This window comes from Notamacropus eugenii, chromosome X (assembly GCF_028372415.1).
Source record: "Notamacropus eugenii isolate mMacEug1 chromosome X, mMacEug1.pri_v2, whole genome shotgun sequence".
NCBI lineage: Eukaryota > Metazoa > Chordata > Mammalia > Diprotodontia > Macropodidae > Notamacropus > Notamacropus eugenii.
Window position 1 is genome coordinate 100530503 of NC_092879.1, and position 22746 is coordinate 100553248.

Consider the following 22746-nt stretch of genomic DNA (forward strand, 5'->3'; position numbering starts at 1 on the left):
TTTTTGTAAAAAATGTTTGTTTTGTGATTATACCAATGTAGGTTTCAGTTTATCTTAGGCTGACTCCCAGAAATTTTATGCATTTTGAGGCTATTTTTAACAAAAAAAAACATTTCCTCTTGGTTTTTACATTAAAAAGCCTTATTTTGGTTATAGAAATGAGATATAGAGATGCCAAATTTTTTGTGGACTTATTTTGTATCCTGATACTTCATTGAATGATCTGTCTCAGTCTCTTTGCTCCAGGTTTTCTAAATAAACCATCTCATCATCAACAAAATGGGATAATTTTGTCTCTTTTTGGATCATGTTAATTTATTTCTTGTGTTAGTGCTATTGCCAGCAATTCTAGAACTGTCAAACGATGGTGGCTTTGCTTCTGCATTTATTAGGAAAACTTGTAGTAATTGCCCACTTCAAATAATAGTTTTAAAAAAACACTTATTACATTAAAAATGGCCATTTATGCCTTTGCTTTTTAGGGTTTCTAGCACAAATGAGTGCTGGATTTTGTTAAAATCTTTCAATCTTTTTCTCTATTTACTAATATATGATTTTGCTTATGATACTCCCCCTTCACCAGCTGATGCTCTCTCTCTCTCTCTCTCTCACACACACACACACACACACACACACACACACACACACGCACGCACACACGCACGCAGGCACACAGATTATGTTGATTGTTTCTTCAAGATTGAATCATCTTGGTAGAAAACCAATTTGGTCACAGTGATTAATTTTTTAAATATATAATTTTGTAGTCTTTTCCTAGGATTTTATCTTATTATACCCTCTTCAATATTTTCCTTTCCTCCAATATTACTTAAAAACCTTGTGTTGTCTTTTGCCTTTTCATCACACTATTCTGCAGGCAAGCATAGTGCTAGACATCGTCATTCAACTTCTTTCCCTTACTAACCTCTTGTCTATATACACTTTTTAAAATTTAAGATGGTTGGTTGGTTCTCTGTGTAGTCATATTAGTCCCTTCAAACAACTCCTATTTTTCCTCCTCAATGGAATTGTTTTCCTTTGAGCCTTCAGAATTTCAATGAGGAGTGTTCCATCCTTTGTAGGTGGATTTTGCCTATAGAACCACAATTGTACCCTCTGAACCCTTTGAGACCTGCCCTTCCAAACTCCGGGGCACATTGTGGCCTCTGCCTTTCTTCCTCTCCAACACAAACTTTAGTGGGAAGTCAGCACTTCCTCCCAAGGAAACAAAAAACAGTTCCTCCCTCTTGGGCAAGTCTATCAGGGCAATTCAAGAAGTTCTTTGCTGCTCTGGCTTTTAGCAGAAAGAGAAACAGCAGATATCTGGATAATTTAAGGCCCCCATCACTATTCTAGCATGTCTCTATGCCAAGCTTGTGATGTTTCCTGAACTCTTCTATTTAATTTCTGTTCAGGTGATCTATACGCTAATGACAAAATGGATTCTGTTTTCTCTTCTCATTGATCTTTACCCATATATTTTCCACTGTTACCCATTAGTTTGTTGACCTCCTTGCAAAAGCACACTTTCTTAATATATAATACCATCCCCCTTCAGTTTTTGCCTATCCCATTTTTTTCTGAATATGGAATATCTATCTATGGAATATATACATTTGTGTCTGGGCCCTCATCCCACCAAATCTCAGTGTTGTCTATGAGGCCAAATCTGTCTCCTACTCAGGACCTCTAATTTATCTTGCTCATTGCCTGTACTTTGGGTATTTATGTACACAGACATTTGAAGCTTTAGAATTTTTTTTTACTGGTTTCTATCCTTGGAGTTAAAAGTGGAATGGAAACAGTCATGAACTTGATTAGTTACACTGAAAAGCCAAGTAAAGTAGCAAAAAAAACTCAGGCTGACCTTCTTCCACCTCCCCCAGCCCCCAATCTAAGGAAAGATATTCTTTTGAGTATGAAGAGATTGTGGAATACCATTGGTGACAAAATTTCTTCTCATGGCCACTCACCCGGAGTTTGGGAGGTGGATTTTCTCCAGCATCTTTTTTCTGTTTGAGCTGAACAAGTTCTTGAGCTAGTATCTTTCGGTCTTCAAGAAGGTCATTCAGATGGCGCTTGGCTTCTTCAGTACTGACCATAACTTCTACTTCATTTGCAAGCCAATTCTAGAAGAGAGAGACAAGTAAAATACCATGGAGGTCTATGTTAGAGATATGAGAACATATAGACTGTACAGGCTGGATTCAGCCCTGTGACAACTTCATCTAGTTGGTAGGGCAATCACTAAGAAGCAACATCCTATTCCTGCCCAAAGCTAAAAAAAATGCAATATAACATGAAGGTGTTATACCCTAAAGGGTACAGGATGTGTCTGATAAGCGACAAAAAATCTGTTATTTCTCCACTTCATCCACCAAATTCATTTCATTATCTCTTCCTTAACTATAATCCTTATCCTTAAAATAAGGGCCTTCAACACACATTTGGAGCCCCCTCAAACCCCTGAGCTGTTCAGTTCTTCAACCTCAACCCTCACAACCCCTTCCCTCCAAATCACCTACATTCCCACATGTAGGGAATGCTCATGGTTTTGAAATGTCTTCAAATACACCACTATCTTTAAAGAACTTTCACTAGATTGTATCATGCCATCAAGATATGTTAGCTGTCTATGTCTGCCTCCACTTTCCCTCTTCTTAGTCACTCCTCAGTTCTTTGCAATTTGACTTCCAACTTCATTACTTGATTGAATTGCTCTTTGCCCAAAGTTATTTTCATTTCTTGTCCTTGCACAAGCTGTTCTCTTTGTTTTGTTCTGTGTCATTCACGATAATACTCTATCACACTCACGTACTATGGTTTGTTCAGCCATTCCCTAGCTGGCGGGAACCTGGAGATTGTGGTTACTTTCTTTTCAACATTCTGCTCATGAGCACTCAGCACCTTCTACCTCATTCTCCACTGACTGATTCCATTGACCCTCCTTTCTCTTTCCTCTCCTCCAGACCTCAGAAGAGAACCAGTCTACTCCAAGGTCCTTCTTACTTCTTCCTTAGCTCCCTAAATGACTTGGAGAACGTTAGGGCTCCAGGGGCCATAGCTCTTCTCCCAGCAGAGTGTGGGGCACTGCCATCATCATGTAGGTCCTTCTAATGGCACTGAAAGCCCTTTTTAATCTGGTTCCAGCCTCCCATCTCAGCTTACTGCCTCTCTATCACCCCTTGCATGCCCTCAATGTTCCAGACTGGCCCAGTCACCATTCTCCATGGACTGCCTTTGGCCTTTCAGGTCCTCCATAGCAGGCAGGCATCCCCTCCTCAACTTTGCTTCCCCAAATTCCTACTTTCCTTCAAAGCTGCCCCTTCCTTAAGGTCTCTCTTTATCTCCTCAGTTGCTAATGCCCATTTTCCCCCAGAAAGAACGTTTTCCCTCTGTTCATGTTGTGTCCCCCAAGAAAGTAAACGAGCACAATAGTACACAAAAGGCACTTAATGAATAAAAATGCCATCTATTCCCTACTGCTTCTTGGATGAAACATGTTTAGCCTGGCATTTCCATCTCTCCACCCTTGGTTTCTACCTACCTTTCTGTTTTGGCCTGCAGGGCGTGCCCTGTCCATGCCATTTCATCTCCTACCTCTGTGTCTCCAATACCTGGCATGTCCTGCTGCTCCATAACTCTGCCTCTCAGGATCCCAGGCTTCATTTGAAGCCCAGCTCACTTGGTCTTGATCCTCTCAGGAGTCACTGCTCTCTCCTCCTCAGAGTGAACTGGTATAACTTAATATATACTTATCTAAGTATACTTAGTAGCCCCCAGTAGAAGGGGAGCTCCTTGACGCACAGGATGATTTATATTTATATAATAACAACTCCTCAGTGGCAGGCAGTAGGCTAAGTGCCTTTTGCAAATATTATCTCACTGATCCTCACAACAACCCTTGGACATAAATGCTGTTATTATTCCCATTTTACAGTCAAGGAAATTGAGGGCAAACAGAGGTAACATGATGTGCCCAGGATCACACAGCTAGTAAGTGTCTGAGGCCAGATTTGAACTCAGGTCTTCCTGACTGCTGGGCCAGTGGACCATCCACTGTGGTGCCACCTAGTTGCCTCATATCCCCAGTGCCTATCACATAGTAAGTAGATACTTTAAAATGTTTGCTGAGGGGGGTGGAACCAAGATGGCAGAGTAGAAGGATAAACCTGCTCTAGCCCTACCCCCATATCCAATAAAATACTTGTAAAAAATGACCCTAAACAAATTCTAGAGCAGCAGAAATCACAAAACGACAGAGTAAAAGAGATTTCCAGCCAAATACAGCCTGGAAGTCTGACAGGAAAGGTCTATTGCACCGTGCTCAGAGCAGAGTGCAGCCCAGCCTTGGTCACGCGGTGCGGCAGGGACAAGACTGGAGCAGGCTTCAGTGTGGAATCACAGGTAGCAACTGCGGTTCCAAGATTTCTCAACCCACAAACACCAAAGACAGCTTCAAAGGTCAGTAAGAAAGCTGTTTCACCTGGGTGAGAAGGGAGCCCGGTCTAGCCCCAGTGTGACAGCAGCGTCCAATTTTGGAGCCCTGGGTCTAAAGATCCTGGGGGATCAAGCGGCTGATCTGGGTCTCAGTCCTGAGTGGTGGTCCTGGGGTGAGGAGGAGCACTGGAGTGGTGGAGCTGGGGGAGGCTCTGGAGGGGTCTACTCACAGACCAGAGCGTAGGCCAGAAATGGAGTAAACTCCTCTCCCTTGATAGTGCCACCTTGGAGGAACTGAGAACTTACAGGTCCCTAAAGTATACCCTCCACTTGACAAAGGACTCAAAAATCAAGTAACTGGCTGGGAAAATGCCCAAAAAAAGGGAAAAAAAATAAGACTATAGGAGGTTACTTTCTTGGTGAACAGGTATTTTCTTCCATCCTTTCAAATGAGGAAGCATACCATCAGAGGAAGACATAAAAATCGAGGCTTCTGCATCCAAAACCTCCAAAATAAATACATGATGCTTTCAGGTCCTGAAAGAGCTCAAAAAGGATTTTGAAAATCAATTAAGACAGGTGGAGGAAAAACTGGGAAGAGAAATGAGAGCAATGCAAGAAAATTATGAAAAGTGAGAAAATAGCTTGCCAAAGGAGACCCAAAAAAATGCTGAAGAAAATAACACCTTTAAAAATAGACTAACCCAAATGGCAAAAGAGGTCCAAAAAGACAATGAGGAGAAATATGCTTTACAAAGCAGAATTAGTCAAATGGAAAAGGAGGTTCAAAAGCTCACTGAAGAAAATAGTTCTTTAAAAATTAGAATGGAGTAGATGGAAGCTAACAACTTTATGAGAAACTAAGAAATTATAAAACAAAACCAAAAGAATGAAAAAATGGAAGACAATGTGAAATAGCTCATTGGAAAAACAACTGACCTGGGAAATAGATCCAGGAGAGACAATTTAAAAATTATTGGTCTATCTGAAAATCATAATCAAAAAAAGAGCCTAGGCATCATCTTTCAAGAAATTATCAAGGAAAACTGCCCCAATATTCTAGACCCAGAGGGTAAAATAAAAATGGAAAGAATTCACCGATCACCTCCTGAAAGAGATCCCAAAAGGAAAACTCCCAGGAATACTGTAGCCAAATCCCAGAGTTCTCAGGTCAAGGAGAAAATATTACAAGTATCCAGAAAGAAACAATTCAAGTATTGTGGAAATACAATCAGGATAACACAGGATTTAGCAGCTTTCACACTAAGGGATTGAAGGGCTTGGAATATGATATTCCCGAGGTCAAAGGAGATAGGATTAAAACCAAGAATCACCTACCCAGCAAAACTGAATAAAATACTTCAGGGGAAAAAAATGGAATTCCAATGAAGTGAATGTTAAGAATTGAAAATAAACAAATGATTTAAAAAAATGTTTGCCAAATTTATTTAGTTACTAGGTCAAAGTCCTTCATGTCTCCAGGAAGCATCATTTCCCAGGGGGAAAAACGTCATTATTTTGAAATCTCTAAGCAATCAATCAATAAACATTTATTAAATACCTACTATGTTCCAGGCGTTGTGCTAAATGCTGGGGATACAAAAATAAGCAAAAGCCAGTCCCTGTCCTCAAAGAGTTTCCAATCTAATGTTTTCCTTAAAGCCCAAGTAGACATTTCTCATTCCATTCCCAAGCTAATTTGGTTGGTACCTTCACTCGAACTGCAGTTCCTTCCATTCCTCGGCTCTGGCTCTCTTTCCGCTTATCTGCAGCCTCCCGTTGCTTCTGGAGAGCATCTCTGAGGCGCTTGTTGGCAGCTGCTGCCTAAATGGTACACATTTCTGTTGGCTTGAGAGGGTGTGAGGAGCAAATATTCCCATACCAGTAAAAGAAAAGAGAAATCTATGGGCTCCAAAGCACATGGAAACTAGATTTGACTCCAGAGTTCCACAGACACATAACTAGTGAAGTACTACTACTCTGAACTCAGAAGAGGAGCAAATGTCAAGGCGCAGCCCCAGGTCTCGTACATGGAGAAGAAAACATAGCAACACAGATTTGTTCTTGCTGAAAGTTTCAAAAAAATCTCAGTGACAGTTTTTTCAATGCCTAGAAACCATTACATTGGCTACTTACATTAGTACTGTATTCCCCTCTTCCTTTTCCATCAGGGTTTTAGATCCCCACTTTATGCATGAATAGTTAGGACAAGGCAGCCCAAAGAAGCTAGCCTTGTTGGTCAACAATGGTTCTCCAATTACTCGTATGGGAGAGGATGTAATAAGATCAATCTAGAACAAGACATGAATTTCTTACCTCCTCAGTTTTCCGTCTCAGAACATTGGATTGTTTCTGGAAATCCTTTTCAAGCTTTAGGAGTTCATACTGCCTCTTACGATCCTAAGAGGAAAGTTTTAACTCAGAACATGCTCCCTCATGGTGTTAACAGAAAACAACTTTACAACAATGGTTCCAAAAGGGACCATTCTTCAGCTCCTTCTCTCACTGGCACTGGGAACTGGTAGCACCCCAATCCTGGGGTCCCTTGTCTATTTTTGACTGACTCTGTGCTGCCAGACCTCCATCATGAGACAACTGTTTTCCTGCTTTCCAGAGAGTCCCAGTGGTAGGCAGACAGGAAAGGAGACATGCTGCCAAGCCATGGAAAACCAAGTTGAGGAAGAGCTTCATTTTGCCAGGGAGTCAGATCATTTAAGACAGATATTGACAGCTCTAGCCAGAGAGAGATATGTAGCTATATAGAGACCTATCTATCTCTACCATCTCTGTCTCTCTTTCTTTCACTCTGATCAGAGAGGCATCAAACAGTACAACAATCTTACTATGCAGTAATTATTATCTTCATTTTGCAGAAAAGGAAATGACCTCAAAGAGGTGAAGGGACATGCTCAAGGTCACACAACCAGTTAGTGGCAAAGCTGGGACAAGACCTCATGTATTGAATCCCCAAACCAGAGCTCCACTAGACCAGGCTGCCTCAAATAAAATCTTGCATTTTGTAGGTGCAAAACAAACTATTTGTTGAATGCTTTAATTTCTAAGGACACTACCTGTTTCAGAAGAAACTATAAATAATACCTATCAGTAAGCCAACTCAAAGACTCTTAAGGAATCATGAGGAAACTCACTCGTTCTTTAAGCTGGATTACTTCCTTGTCTTTTTGTTGCTTCCAATGTCTAAACTTTTCAGCATCTTCTTTCATCTGACGCATTAGCTGTACTCTTTGGCTTTTCATCAACTAGAAGGAAAAAACATAAGGATTACTCGTTTCCGAGCCCACGTGCAAATGAATAAACTCCCCACCAATATTGGAATTTGGCTGTGGCTACAATCTACTTCTGCTCCTGACTAGGATTTCCAAGTAGAGATTAATGAGACACTTTAGAAATCGATAAATATTTCATCCCCTTTGAGATTCCACTATTATATGTGCCAAGGCGGTCAATGGTAAAAAAAAAAAAAAAAAAGAAAAGGTCCCAAATACATCCAAATACTCCCTAGCAGCAAAGATCTGGAAATAAAGTTCGTGCCCATTAACTGGGGGATGGCTAAACAAGTTGTCTACATGAATGCAATGGAATCTTATTGTGCCATAAGAAACGATGGATCTGAATAATACAGGGAGACATGGAAAGTTGTGTATGAGCTGATAGAGAAGGAAGAGAGCTGGGCCAAGAACAGAGTGCACAGGATGACCACAATGTATACAGAAGGAACAATAAGGAAATGGAACATTGTGGAATGGGAATGGCCAAATGTAGCACAACTACTCCCTTGCTTCTTTGTGAATGTGTGGAAGCATGAGTGTGGAACGGATGGCCTATGCTGCTAGTCTTGGATCATGTTCAACTTCCCTCCCAACCTCCTTTCTCTTTTATTCTCTGTTGTAAGGGTTGGTTTGCTGCGTGGGGGAGGGGAGAATGATAAATTAGATAACGAAAATGATATAAAAACAAAATATAGAGACAAGTGAAATTTGGGTTTCGGATTTTGAAACATATGAAATGATGTATCTAACAGGAGTGTCAGGAAATTTCCACTGAATTTCAATATCTAAACAATATAACAGCTTACTCCACTGCCAATGATTTCCAAGGGGTTCTGTAGAGACAATGTAGTCAGGCACACATGCTGCAACCTGATAGTTGAGGAAGGATAACCCTTATGGTGCTAGGAAGGGGACGTATACCTTCCCAGGTAATATTAAGAATAGATTTAATGAGGGTAAGGAGTCAGGATGTCACCGATGAATTTGGAGATGTTCGAGTTCTAGTTATGGAAGGAAAAGCATTAAAGTAAGATCTTTACTATGCTATTCCGATTCTGCCAATAGCAGTTACCCTAAGTATGCTCTACTACAGAAATTTCCAGTCCTTCCTGGCACCCCTCCAACTAGAGGACACCTACAGGGAACAAATCCAGATGGAAGGAATGGTTAAAAACTCCCAATAGGACACAAAAAAATTAAATATTTTATTGAAATCTTTTGTTTTGACATCACCTAAATTTCCCCTGGTATGCTATCCCCACTTACCAAAAACCCATCCAATAAAACATATTTAGAGAAAAAAGAACAAGAAAGAAGAGAAAACTCCTCAGCAAAACTGAACAAAATATTAAAAAAATCTAAACATAGATACAATGTTCTGTGCCACATGTCTTCTTCAGGACATTTTGCACCCTTCACCTTCCACTGTTTTTGTTGTTTGTTGCATTTACATTTTTGTAGTCATGGTTTATGTATTACTTAACTTTGTTCATGTAAATCTTTTGACACTTTTTTCATCATTTTTTACAACACAGTAATATTCCATCACATTAACATATCACATTTTGTTTTTTCACTCTCCAATCAATGGGAGGTCAATATTTATCAAATTCTTGGTTACCACAAAAAAGTACCACTATAAATATTTGAGTGTTTATGGGGACTTTCTTCTTGTCAATGTGCCTAATGAGTGGAATCTCTGGTAGTATTTTCAAGGATTGTTCATTACCCGTATCTCCTGGTTAAGTTTCGAGACTGTTTGCTCTGTGGATTCTTTTAACTTCAGAAGCTTCGACTGCTCATTTAATTTCTTCTTCAGGTCAACAATTTGCCCTTCCAACTCCTGGAGTCGTTTCCGACGACGCTCACTGAGCCTGTACAAAGATGTAGTAAGATCAAGAGTTCAACTTCAATGCCAAGTGCTACACTATGAGACTGAGTGACTGGACCCAAGTGTTCAGCAGTAGGCACGGGAGAGATCTCATACCCTCCTCTAGCCTGTCAGCCCAGTCTGAAGAATTTTCTTGCATAACAGATGCCTGATAAAGCCAGAGACAAGGTTAGGCTTTGCCTTCATCTGTTTGAGTATAAAAAAAGGAGACCGCAATCAATTCCACTTCACCATTTACCACCACATCCTAGAAAGCAGTTTAACCTTAGATTTGCCAGAAGCAATACATCCATTTTCTAAGTCTGCAAAGGAAATCAGATGTGACTAATATGTGCTATGTCAAGGAAAGGGAAGGTGGGATAATCAGTGAAGCAGAGTATCGGGGCAGCTTGGGATACTCTTTAGTATTATTTGGAACTGACTGAGGGTTGGCTGAGGAAGTCTCCTGGAGCCCTATTACCATTATTACGTGGAAAAAAGACTCCTACAAGTTCACAAATCTCAACTAACTCAAACTCTTTCTTGACCATTCACTGTTCTGAAGTGATATTCTCTTAAAAACTTCCAATGCAATCATTGTCTACAAAAAAGTTTCCTCTTCTGCTGCCTTTGGAGGATATTTAAAATATATGTGAGGGGAAAGATGTTGAGGAATCAAATCATGATTTTGGGAAGTATTGCTATAGAAGAAATGGAGATATATAGAAAGATTTCCCCTCTTTTATAGATTTAAACAATAGAACAATTTTTGGAAAGGTCAAGTTTTGGTCCCATTACTGAAGTACTTCAAATGGAGCCTAGGCTCTCTTGTCTGGGCAGTTGCAGAAGGGAGTCATGCTCAGGTTCAGGTTAGATGAGGTGACTACCTAGTAAGTCCCTTCCAACTCTGAAATTCTGTGAGTAGCTTTGTGTGTGTTTGTGTCTTGTCTTTCAAACTAGGTTGGGACTTCTTTGAGTATCAACAGAGCCAACACCCTAGTCCTCTCTGGATCTTCCCAACCAACCCTAACATGTTTAGCAAAGTGCCCTCCCCACAGTGCTCAATATAACTGATGGTATCCTTACTTGGCTTGGTTGACATCCTTCTTTGTGGAATTAAGTAGAAGGATCAAGTCTTCCTTTTCCTTTTGCAGACTGACAACTTCTAATTCCAGGTTTTTCATGTTATCCTAGAAGGGTTGTGGGTCAGAGAGAAAGAAATCATTTACCAGAAACCAAAAAAATCTTCTATATTGCAGGTCCCAGGAGGCCCCATTTACTGATCTCCCATGAATTATGTCAACATGAAACCACTACTAAGAAAGGTTTTTTTGTGATATAAAAGTCAGAGAATGGAAAATCATTCTCTAAGAGCACTGACAGTTCTGCAAACATTTAACAAAAAGCTTATAGGTCGTTTGGTGGTTTCCATGATTGGGAAAACCCAATGAACAGATTCCTTCCTGTTTCCTTCACTCTAAGACAGATGAAAGGAACTTGGCTAACATCAGTTGTCAGTTAAGATTAGATTTAGGGTAGGAGTCAGCTTTGGATGGACAGTAAGAACCAGCGACAAATTAGTACCAGAAATACTTCTTATAGAGCCTCCAGCACTATTTCTCAATGAATATGCTTTTATTGAATGGTGTTTTTAAAAAAAATCAGTCTTGCTGGACTCTCAAGGCAGCAGAGTAAGTTACAAGAGTAGGAAAGCCCAGCTGCCCCATGACTACTCCAGAAAGTATTTTAAAAAAAGGAAATTGAGAATGACAAAAAGAAACTAGAATAAACATTCACCTTCTAATAACAGAATTTAGCTAGTGCTTAGCAGAGTGCCATTTAACTGATGATTATTGAGAACTTAGATACATAGCACTTTAAGATTTGGAACATGCTTTGTACCTTATCTCACTTAATCCTCATAACAATCTTGGGAGGCTGTTATTATCCCCATTTTACAGATGAGGAAAATGGGGCTGACAGAGTGAAGTGACTTACCCAGGGTCACATAGCTTGTATCTGAGGTAGGACTTTCTGCCTCCAAGTCTAGCACTCCATCCACTAGACCACCTAGCTGCCCAAATTCAATACACAGGTATGAACAACAACCCCTCTCCCCAAAACAAGACTGCAGGCCTGAGGTAAGGGGTGCAGCAAGGAAACACCAGCATTGGGATGTGCTCAGGGAAACCTGTTACCACACACAAGGTAGAGAACCCTAGAGCCTGACCCTGTCCTTGGTCAAGGAGCCAGGGTTGCAGGGCTGTGCTGCTCTGACCAGAACTTAGGCTCAGATGAGGAAGGCATAGATTAGTAGGTGCTCAGAATCAGAATGTCCCAAAATAGGCTGCTGTGTGTACATCAGCATTGGTCCAGGTGACAACCTGCCCAGTGTATGGCACAGTGGGCTGGTCAGCAGCTCCAGAGATACAAGAGAACACAGTTGTTCACTCCCCAGATAATACAGATAATTCAACAAAAGAAGATGCCTGCATTCCTTCAAAAAGTGTACAGAATGCAGCCCTGACACAAAGTTCCAATTCAGGAAGCAAGGTTGGAAAGAATGAGTAAACAGAAGAAAGCACTGACAATAGACAAACTGAAAGGAGCCAAGGATGCTCAACAATAAGTCAACAAACATTTATTAAGCGCTGGGGATGTGAGACAGGCAGAAACTCAGAGCCTAATAGGGGAGAAAAGATGCAAACAATTAGGTACAAACAAGATATATCAAAGATAAATTGGGAATAATCCACAGAAGGAAGGCACTAGGAGTAAGGTAGGTTGGGAAGGGCTTCCTGCAGAAGGTATGAACTGAAGGAAGCCAGAAGGCAAAGAAAGTTCTAGGCATGAAGGATTGGTAATGGTATTGGTTGGTTGGTTGGTTGCTGTCCTTCGTCTTTGAAGAAAACCAAAATGACATCACCATTGTAAAGTGAAGTTTCAATGTGTCCGACTGTGGCTGATCAGACCAATACAAGCTTGGAATGCTCTACCACAGGTTGGGCACAGATAGTCTGTATGAATATTTGGGGTGGATATCCCAAATTTGTGTATCCTGTGTTTACTTTGTGCTGTCTCAATTCTTTGCTCAAAGAGCACAGCACCTTTTCAGATGTGGGCACACCATGCTGAGCGGTCCTGTGCCAGTATCTCCCATGTTGCACAGTCAAATCCAAAGTTCTTGAGAGAGACCTTGAGAGTGTCCTTGTATCGTTTCTTCTGGCCACCATGTGATCGCCTGCCCCACACAAAGTTCTCCATAAAACAGTCTTTTTGGCAAGCATACATTTTGCATTCAAACAACGTGGCCAGCCCATCGGAGTTGCACTCTCTGAAGCATAGCTTGAATACTTGGCAGCTTCAGCAAGGACTTCAGTGTCTGGTACCTTATCCTGCCAGGTGATCCTCAGAATCTTCCTAAGACAGTTCAAGTGGAAGTGATTCAGTTTCCTGGCATGGCGTTGGTAGACTGTCCATGTTTCATAAGCATATAACAATGAGGTCAGCACAACAGCTCTGTAGACCTTCAGTTTGGTAGTCAGTCTAATACTTCTTCTCTCCCAAACTTTTCTTTGGAGCCTCCCAAACACTGAGCTAGCTCTGGCAACACGTACATCAACCTCATTGTTAATGTGTACATCCCTGGAAAGTATACTACCAAGGTAAGTAAACTTATCCACAGCATTCAAAACTTCTCCATTTGTGGTAACTGATGGTTCCACGCATGGATGGTGTGGTGGTGGCTGATGGAGCACCTGTGTTTTTTTGGTGTTAATTATTAGGCCAAAATTAGCACAGGCAGCAGAGAATTGATCCATACTTTGTTGCATCTCAGCCTCAGAGGCTGCATTGAGTGCACAGTCATCTGCACACAGAAAATCATGCACCAACACTCCCTCCACTTTGGTCTTGGCTTGTAACCTTTTCAAATTGAAGAACTTACCATCAGTACAGTAGTTGACCTTGACGCTGTGTTCATTCTCATTGAAAGCATTTGTCAACATGGCTGAAAATGTGCTAAAAAGCATGGGAGCAAACACACAGCCCTGTTTTACTCCATTGGTGATTGGGAAAGCATGAGAGCTTTGTCCATTATCCAGAACCTGGGCAAACATGCCATCATGAAATTGACGTACAATATTGAGGAATTTCTCTGGGCAACCAAATTTTGACATAATTTTCCATAAGCCCTCATGACTAACAGTGTCAAAGGCCTTGGTCAGATCCACAAACGTTGTATACAGACCTCTGTTCTGCTCCTGGCTTTGATCTTGGAGTTGTTGGGCAGCAAACACCGTGTCAACTGTTCCTCGGCCCTTTCTGAAGCCATACTAGCTCTCAGGTATATGTCCATCTTCCAAGTGAAGGATCAGACTATTAAGGAGGACTCTAGCAAGAATTCTGCCAGCAATGTCTAAGAGAGAGAATCCTCTGTGATTGTTGCAGGACAATCTATTCCCTTTACCCTTACAGAGATGGACAATGGAGGCATCCTTGAACTCCTGGGGGATAACCTCCTCTTGCCATATAACCTGGAAAATTTCAGTCAGCTTTTGTATGAGCAGTGGTCCCCCTACCTTGTACATCTCAGCTGGAATAGAATCAGCACCAGCTGCTTTGCCACATGAAAGGAGCCTAATGGCCCTCAAAACCTCTTCCTCAGTTGGAAGTTCAGCTAAGAAGGGACTGACTTCAACCTGAGGTAAACGGTCAATGGCCTCAGCATTGATTGATGATGGTCTGTTGAGAACACTATGGAAGTGTTCAGCCCATCTCTCTAGGATCATTTCCTTATCACCAATCAATGTGGCTCTATCAGCACTGAGTAGTTGGGATGCACCATAAGTTTTTGGTCCATAAATAGCTTTCAGGGAATCATAAAAGTGCTTTGGATTATTACTATCAGCATAAAACTGAATTTCATCTGCCTTCTTACTGAGCCAGGAATCCTGTATCTCTCTAAGCTTTGCCTGTACTTTGGCAGCATTTAATTCCATCAAAAACAAAGGCATGAGGGAACAGCAAGGACAAATACCCAGAATCAGGAGCTACATTTTTGGACATGGCAAACATGCAGATTTATTTTGCTTGACTAGGCTTATTTGTTTCAAAAATTGCGTTTTTCTTTTTGTATGGTGTACATGGAAAAAGGGGGTAGGTGGTAGGGAGAGGGAGGCTAAAGGTACAATTAACCCCCACAAAGATGCATTTTAAAAAATGGACAGAGGAGAATCAAAGATCAGAAGGAAAAAGAGGACAGCTTTGAAAAGAACACATTGAATATATTATATTCTTTTTAAAAAAAAAACAACCCAACTGAGTTATATGTGATAGAGATTTGAATTTTCATATATAATCTTTTTCTATTCTGTTTTGTATATGGAAATGTCCTTTTTTGGTGTTCATTAAACTAGGAAAACATTTTCAAATAATCTCATTGTTATATCGTATAACAAATATACCACGGTCTACATGGAGAAAGTGGTCAGTAATATATACATGTGTCTACATGCGCACACATAGAAATACAGTATTTACTTATACAATTTCCTAACAAAGTTTTCATTCTGAAATGGGAAGAATCATTCAAGTATCTGCAACCTGGGTAACTAAGCATGATGTTGCGCAATTCTCATCCACATTTACTAAACTGCAACCTGGCTCCTAAATGTCTCTTCCCTTTGCTGTTGGAGTTCTTCAAATTGCTGTGAAAGGGCTACTTGAACAGAAGGTCACATTGAGGCTTTTTCTGTGCAGGAGAGGACAGAGACAATGCGCTCTGCATATGAAAGGTATTTTTAAAAAGTTTCATATTTGAGGCTTAAGCACCTTTGATTGTAGGGAAAACACCAGATATGGACTGAAGCCCCATCCCCTTCCAAGAAGGGGAGAAGCGTGTTGCCTGGTTCTCATAGCTGAAAGGTCAAAGCACATTTATCTCAACCTCAGTTGCTACTGCAAAATGGTGGTGGTGGAGGGAGCAGGGAGGGGTAGTGAAAATCATTTAGGTCAAAATTTATCTGAACTTTTCTTCTCCAAGTGTGTGGGTGGGAATTAAAAAGGAAATTTGGCAGGTCCATATAGGTGCAAACGTTCAGTGGTTGGTGGGTAGTAGAGGCTGAATGAATGAGAACACGGCTAGAGAGAATGGAGGAAGAATGCCCTATATATGTCCTGACGCGTTCACGGGTACATCAAACTAGAAAGGTTGAACAGAAAAGACTTGGCCTAGGTGTGGGGGCCAGAGCCTTGCCCTGAAAGAAGTACCACCATGACTCAGAAACAAATACTCTGAAAAAGAATTTAGCCACTGGTGAAAGACTCATGAGCCTGATTCCAAGTAAGGGAATTCTTTTTCTACTGGTTCTAAGATCAGAAGTTTAGTTCCACCATTAGAATAGGACTTCCCCTGAAAGCAAGGAAAGACTGTTTTTTAGAGTGCTATCAAAATGCATTTCTTTGCAGACACTCTGAAGAAGGAAATAAATGAAAGGGCTCCTATGCTCTAGTATTTCAAAACTTGAACACTTGAGCTATACTGGACCAAGTCCCTTGTCTTCTGAATCAAGAGGAAGTACCCATTAATCTTCAGCAGAGAAGTCTGCTTAAGGAGAGAGATGCCAGACACACCCAGATTCTACATCAAAGCCAGCAACATTACCTGGTACTGGAAATGAATGGGCTGCAGGTGACTGTCATTCTGAGTCATTTTCTTGGCCAGGGCTTCTTTCAGAGCCAGGGTTTTATTCAACTCTATCAGCTCCTTGGACATCTGAGCCTGGCGCAGTGCATGCTGTGTGGTGAAATCAGGAGAGGATCTGCTGGTATTGGGGCTAGTTTCCACTTGCTGCAAGAGAATAGAATGATTTGCAAAAGAAACAGGCATTTGGGACTCCCTGTGCCCTGTTACCTGGTCAGTTCTCTTGGCCATCCCTCAGTTACCATCCCATAACTGGGGTCATTCTTACCTTACATGCCTCAATGTCTGTAAGCTTTGTCTTGAGCCATTCATCCCACTGCAATCACAAGTAATGGTTTTTCTAACTGATGACCCCAGAACTGATCTTTTCTCTCAACAATGGCTGTCTGTGAAATTTGCATCTTGGCTGCCCCCCCATTACCTCAGGTCTCAATTGTCTTACACATTTTCTCTTATGTCTTTCACAAAAGAGGCCCCCAGAAAGCCCCACAGAGGTGTTATCTTGGGAGGCTGGTGGTGAAGAGATGAAGGTCACCTCTTACAAGGAAGCTGTTTCTGCACCCCCTCAGTCCAGTCTCAAAAAGTACTTCCAGAAGTTTTTACCTTGCCCTCAGGCAGGAAAAGCACCCAAACAACCAGCCCAATTTGCTGATTCACTCTAGTGCCTGACCTTCGACCCTACCTGATTGGTTCTGTGTCCCCTATCCTAGTCACCTACCTTTCCCTCATTCTGGTCTCTCGCCACAGAAGAAGCTCATCTCATATAAATCTCTCTTTGGCCTGAACAAACAACCTTCCTTCTGCTTCATTTCCAATCTCTTCTTGCTCCGGGACACGATTTTCTAATTTCCCTCCCCTTCATTTTAGCTCCCTGGACTTTTATGAAACAACATAAAGGATGCTGCCTAGCACAAACAATATCAGTAAGTGGTGCTGCTAGCCTTTACTAAGCACCAGGTACTACAGACAAAGCTTTCCCAAAGGCCAGGGCACTCTAAGGGTGGTGGAGGAAGCAGCTCAGTTAGAGCTTGCAATTGTACACAAAAGGGCAGGTTACTCACGGCATCTGGCTCAGTGGGAATCTCACCAGTGGAGTCCATGCATGCAGCAGTCTCGTCCTATGAAAATGATACTTTGGTTTAGAAAAAAGCCTTCTTGGTTAAGTCAACAGATGTTTTTATAGCAGCCATTGAGTGTTTAAAAAAAAAATCTATATTTAGATACCCTTCAATGGATCAAGCACAGTCCTGAAGTCATCCATACCCCAACCCACGACTCCATTTTAACATTTGCCACCATTTTTTTTTTCCATGATGAAAAACTTTGTGGCTTCTGTAAAAATGAAGCTGTATGGCAAGTGCTCCATCCTCTTTTGCCAGAGATGATCCTACTGGACTGGAGCACTGGCCTGGGCAACTGGTCCTTTTCTGTTTCACCAAGTGCCCTTTCTTTATATGCTTTACCAGTTGGCTTCAAAGTTAGAAAGACTTGGATTCTAGTCTAGCCTGGGTCCCCTCCTGGCCACGTGAGCAAGAGTACTTAATTTCTCAGTGTTAATTATGAGAGTTAAAGATCTTCTCCACCCATTAATGGGCCTGCCCATTAAGGGAAGTTTGATTAGGGGAGATCTGTTTTGTAAGAAGGCCCACACCTTTTGTTAATTTCTAATGAGGCACTGGTTGTCAAGGGTGGGGATGCCTTATGGTTCTGAAAAGTGTAAATATACTCTGAGGTGAGGTTTTGTTTTGTGGCTTACTCATTGAAAGTGTTTGTTTGGCCAGGAGATGCTGGGCAGCTGCTAAGAAACACCCCCCACCCCAGCTTTGAAAACCCAGATGTTGGTGCTTCTCTGTTGGGTAACTATGTACGTATGGTCAGACAGTTGGATCTGTCTGCTGATCTGTGATGTACGTATTGCTTATGGTCAGATAGTTGGAAGCCCTGTCTGTTGGTTGATCTTTGTTTCTCTGTTTGTATTTTCTCTGAAGTTCAGGGTGCTGACTTTTCCCCTGAACTAAGTGAATGATATATGGGCTTACCCCTCAAAAGTTGCTTTCCTTTTAGAAAAGCATATCTAAGAACCTGAACAGCAGGCCCTTCTGTCTATGCCAGGGTCCTTGCTGTTACACAGTGCTCTGGGCAAATCTCTAAGACCACAGGTAAGAGAAGGTATCAACCTGCACTGGCATGTCAATATGATAGTAGCTAACATTTACATGGTACTTATAGTTCCAGGCATTGTGCCAAGGGCTTTACGATGATCTCATTTGATCTTCATGACAACTCTGAGAGGTAGCTGTTCTTATGATCCCCATTTTATAGTTGAGGAAACTGAGGTAAAGAGAGGTGAAGTGGCTTGCTTAGGGTCACACAGCTACTAAGTGTCTAAGGCTACATTTGAACTCAAGTCTTCCTGACTCCAGGCCCAGAGCTTTATCCACTGTGCATGATTTCATGTTAATGAAATCCCAGGCATGGTTTCCCCTTCCCCCACCCCCATATCCCTGTCTTTGATTTATGTTTCATAGTCAGTAAAGTACCATACTCTCAGAGAACAAGAACCTGGTCTAGACAGAGATCAATAAAAACAGCACACAGGTCCTTAATTAGAAACTGCTAATGAAGCAAATGTTTCAGCTTCTGTTTGGTACACAGAGAAGGGAAATGGAGACCACTTCTATTTGGATTAATGAGTTTACATCGAGTTTAGCTGCTAGGGGACTTCAGCCTACATACCGCCGCTGCTCACTCAAGCACCCCGCCCTCTCAGTTCTTCAATTTACTCCATTCCCATGAGTTCCTCCTCCACCCCACCTGCAGAGACAGGCATACCCTTGACCTCGCTGTTACCCGCAAATGTTCCACCTTCATGTTCAGAAATGCTGAAATGCCTTTATTTGATCATAATATTTTGTCATTCCATTTCTCCCTGTGCCTCATGACTCCAAACCCTCAGGTCTGTCCCAGGCCGTCATATCTGCACTGCTCTCCATCACCCTTGGCTTTACTCTCTTCCCTTCCTTCTGTGAAGTCTGGATGAACCCAGTTCAAGTCTCCACTACCCTCTTCTATTGAGTCCCTGGACCCCTTACTCTACTGCCAATCTTGATTGAGCCACTCACTTCAGTCTTGAGTTACTCCCACTATACACTCTCTTTGCTCCTACTTCAAGTGTTGTTGAATGACACTGGAAAAAATTAAGAAACCAGGCTAAACTCTCTGGCCATGGGCATGGACTGAATCAAAGCAGCCAGCAGAGTACTCTGCACACAGCAGGCACTTAATAAATACCTGTTGTTGCCTGTGCCCTGCAGGATCTTGACTACCTTAAATCCTAGTGTTAGAGTACTTCTTTCAAGGACAGTCCTATCTCTTTACTCATTTAAAGGTTACACCTGGGAAAAGACCTACTAAAATTGACAGCCAGGGTGGCAAAGCTCGGAAATTCCAAGCCATCCTTGCTGGGGTACACCTGCAAATAACCACTGGCTAATTCTTTTAGGATGTAGGCACTATCTCCAGAACACGCAAGATCCTTTCTGTGGCACAGACTTGGGGGTGGGAGTGGGAGAAAGGGACATACGTACACGTACACACACACACACACACACACACACACACACACACACACATTCCTTTATGGGTAACTGTGACAAGGACGTCTAAATTAGAGTCTAAGATTTTAAGAGAGGATACTGTATTCAAGGACTAAAATATGAGAAAACATATGCAAAGTGCTTTGCAAACTTGAAAAAGAGCTGTTGCTCATATTAAAGAACCAGGAGGAAGAGACTGGGATAAGGGACTTCCCAACCCAGATGGGGGTGCTTATCTTCCATATTAGAACTGCAAAATCATTAACATTATCAGCCAGGTGGTGCCATGGAGAGTCTGGAGGAGACTGCTTTGGAATCTGTCTCCAGCATTTACTAGCTACACAACTTTAGCCACAATAAAAAAATAAAGTTAAGAGCATTGGATAAGGAAGCTTGTTTCGTGCTAAGTCAGGGGTTCCTAACACCTTTCAGCCCCCATACTTCCTATTCAACATCAAAAGGAACAAATTCTAGAGCTTGCCACACACGTGTCTCCACTTGGTTTTTTGAAACATTCCTCAATGGAATTCAGCTTCGATTAAGAATCACTACAGATGAATCACTACAAGAGCAAACTTCCAAATAATAGCTAGTATTTCTATAGCACTTGAAGGTTTGCAAAGGACTTTACAAATATTATCTCATTTGGTCTTCACAATAGCCCTGCAAGGTAGGTGGTATATTACCTCATTTACAGATGAGGGAACTGAGGCTAAGAGAGGTAAATACAGAGGATCATACAGACAATAAAGGGAGGAATACGTTAATTTTTCATAGAGAAAGCTTTCTTTAGTACATGGACATTTGCTTCTAGGACCTCAGGTTGGGAATCTCTGATCTAAGTGATTGAAACCCATGGCTTTTTCAGTTGATTGAAATCTTTGGCATCTATGAGCTGAGTATTTCTCATCCTTTACTAGAAGCCCTTCCCAAGCCCTCTTCATTCTAATGCCTTCCTCCTGTTAATTATTTCCTATTTTGCATATCCCTGAGGCAGACAGAATTCCTTTGAGCCAGCCAGTTGCCAGTTGCCCCTTCCTCTGGGAGAACATCTAGCTTATCACTTGACTGAGTTGTCAGATTCTCCATGAGGGAAGCTTATCTTGCTTCACAAATATGTCCCTGTCTTTCTTGCATCTTACCAAATGACACAAGCACTTGGGCCCTGGCTATAAAGCAGAATACTGCTCTTCATGCTAGCTGTGACAGATGAGATGACATCCCGTCTCACAGTGGCTTCCCAAATCAAACGGGTCCAGCAGCCATCTCAGCAGCACAGCCTAGCAGAACCCTCATGTCTAACCTCTTCTTCAGGAATTCTTTTACAGATCTGAGCCTACAGCTCAATATGCAGGGACATGCAGGTGGTTATTTTTAACAGAGGCAGACATGGGGCTACCCATGGTCATACCTTGCTCTGTGATAACGCTGTCCAGGTCTCAGCTTACTTCACTTCAGGTTATATAGAGGGAAAGACCTCTCATGCCAAGGTGGTCTTCTCTAAGGAGGCAGTCAAGCAAACCTGGCTGCTCATGTTCCACACTGTAGCAGGGAGCCACATCACCAGTTCAGGGGGTTAAGGACAATATGATGACAAAAGAATGTGTCTCAGTAACTGCAACCTGATGTGGTTTCGGTAAGGGGCCCAGTTTTAGAAATTCTCAAAATGGACACACATGGGTATAAAAGTAGCACATGTATTAATAGCATCTTTACTTGACTTACCAAGAGCTGAGTGATCACCTGCTGCAGATTATGAATTATCTCCAAATTTTCTTTTAACTCTTGATTCTCCAGAGACTCTATCAGTTTCTGCAGATCAAGCTTGCATCTGAAAGTTCAAGTGCAAGCATTAGAGGAGAGGAGGTTAAAGTGGCACTGGCCCCTCCCACTCCAAGTGTGACAAGACACTTACGCAGCATGTTGTTTGAGCTCTTCTAGCTTGGCGTTCAGTTTCTCATTCGCTTGTTCTGTCTGTAACAAAAACACCAAAGACCATGAGAGTCTTGTTCAATTATGCTCATCTATGGCTAGGAACAAGAAGACTGGATGGAGAGGTGGGATCCTGGCGGCCTTCAGAGGCATTAATTATTCAGAGAAATTCACTGTTAAATTCAGCAATGGAAGCTGGCCACTCAACTCTCACTCTTGTCATCACTGACCACTTCAAAAACCACAGCTGAGGAGCTAGGTACCAGCCCTGCCACAGCAGCTCATGCTTCGTCTCCACAGAGAAGTTTCTGATCACGGACGAAGGCTGTGTTTCCCGGCATGCCACTCCCCGTTGTTTAAAGTAACTCAACATCTGAGAGAATTACAGTGTTACCTACATCAGGACTAAATGGTGGTGCCCTCCTGGCAGGGCTAACCTGGTGTGAAAATAAAACCGTTGAAGAATAAGAGAAGTGACCAGGTGGATGATGGGGGCGGGTAAGGCAGAAGGGAACCGAGGTTGGTGCAGGAGTTTCTGTCAGTTCTATTTCAATCCCTGATCTAATATGTAAGTCCACAGTGCACTAAAGTTCTCTTCTGAATCTGTGGTACAGTTTTGTTCCAGTGCAAACTAGTACCTGCCATGAAGCGGAAGCAGACCAACCCACCAACACATTTAGCAGGTCAGGAAGCAGCCTTAACAACTTTAGGAAGGTCACACAGGTGTAGAGCTAGGATATGAACCAGATCTCCAATAGTAGCATCATCTCAAAGCATCAAATATAGAACTATGATTAAAAAAATGCACCATTATGCCAGTCACAGGTATTAAGCTTGGTCTTCTTTAAATAAAGGTTTGGAAGCAACCTACCCTTCCTTGTTGGAGAACACACTGTAACATAGGTGGACGCCTGT

At 41.9% G+C, this 22746-nt stretch overlaps 1 protein-coding gene across 2 annotated transcripts in view; it reads right to left on the bottom strand.

Moving 5' to 3' along the window:
* KIF4A (kinesin family member 4A) overlaps nt 1-22746 on the bottom strand; it is a 79869-nt gene that overhangs the window by 28470 nt on the left and 28653 nt on the right. The window contains exons 12-22 of one of the 2 annotated variants that reach the window (XM_072626599.1): nt 21815-21873; nt 21625-21730; nt 17365-17421; nt 16572-16619; nt 16265-16450; nt 10687-10790; nt 9460-9604; nt 7590-7700; nt 6757-6840; nt 6151-6264; nt 1974-2129 (exon numbers count right to left, since the gene is read on the bottom strand). In XM_072626599.1, coding sequence (XP_072482700.1) covers nt 1974-2129; nt 6151-6264; nt 6757-6840; nt 7590-7700; nt 9460-9604; nt 10687-10790; nt 16265-16450; nt 16572-16619; nt 17365-17421; nt 21625-21730; nt 21815-21873 — 1170 coding nt within the window. The remainder of the gene's footprint in view (nt 1-1973; nt 2130-6150; nt 6265-6756; nt 6841-7589; nt 7701-9459; nt 9605-10686; nt 10791-16264; nt 16451-16571; nt 16620-17364; nt 17422-21624; nt 21731-21814; nt 21874-22746) is intronic. The other variant, XM_072626600.1, reaches the window with a different exon arrangement.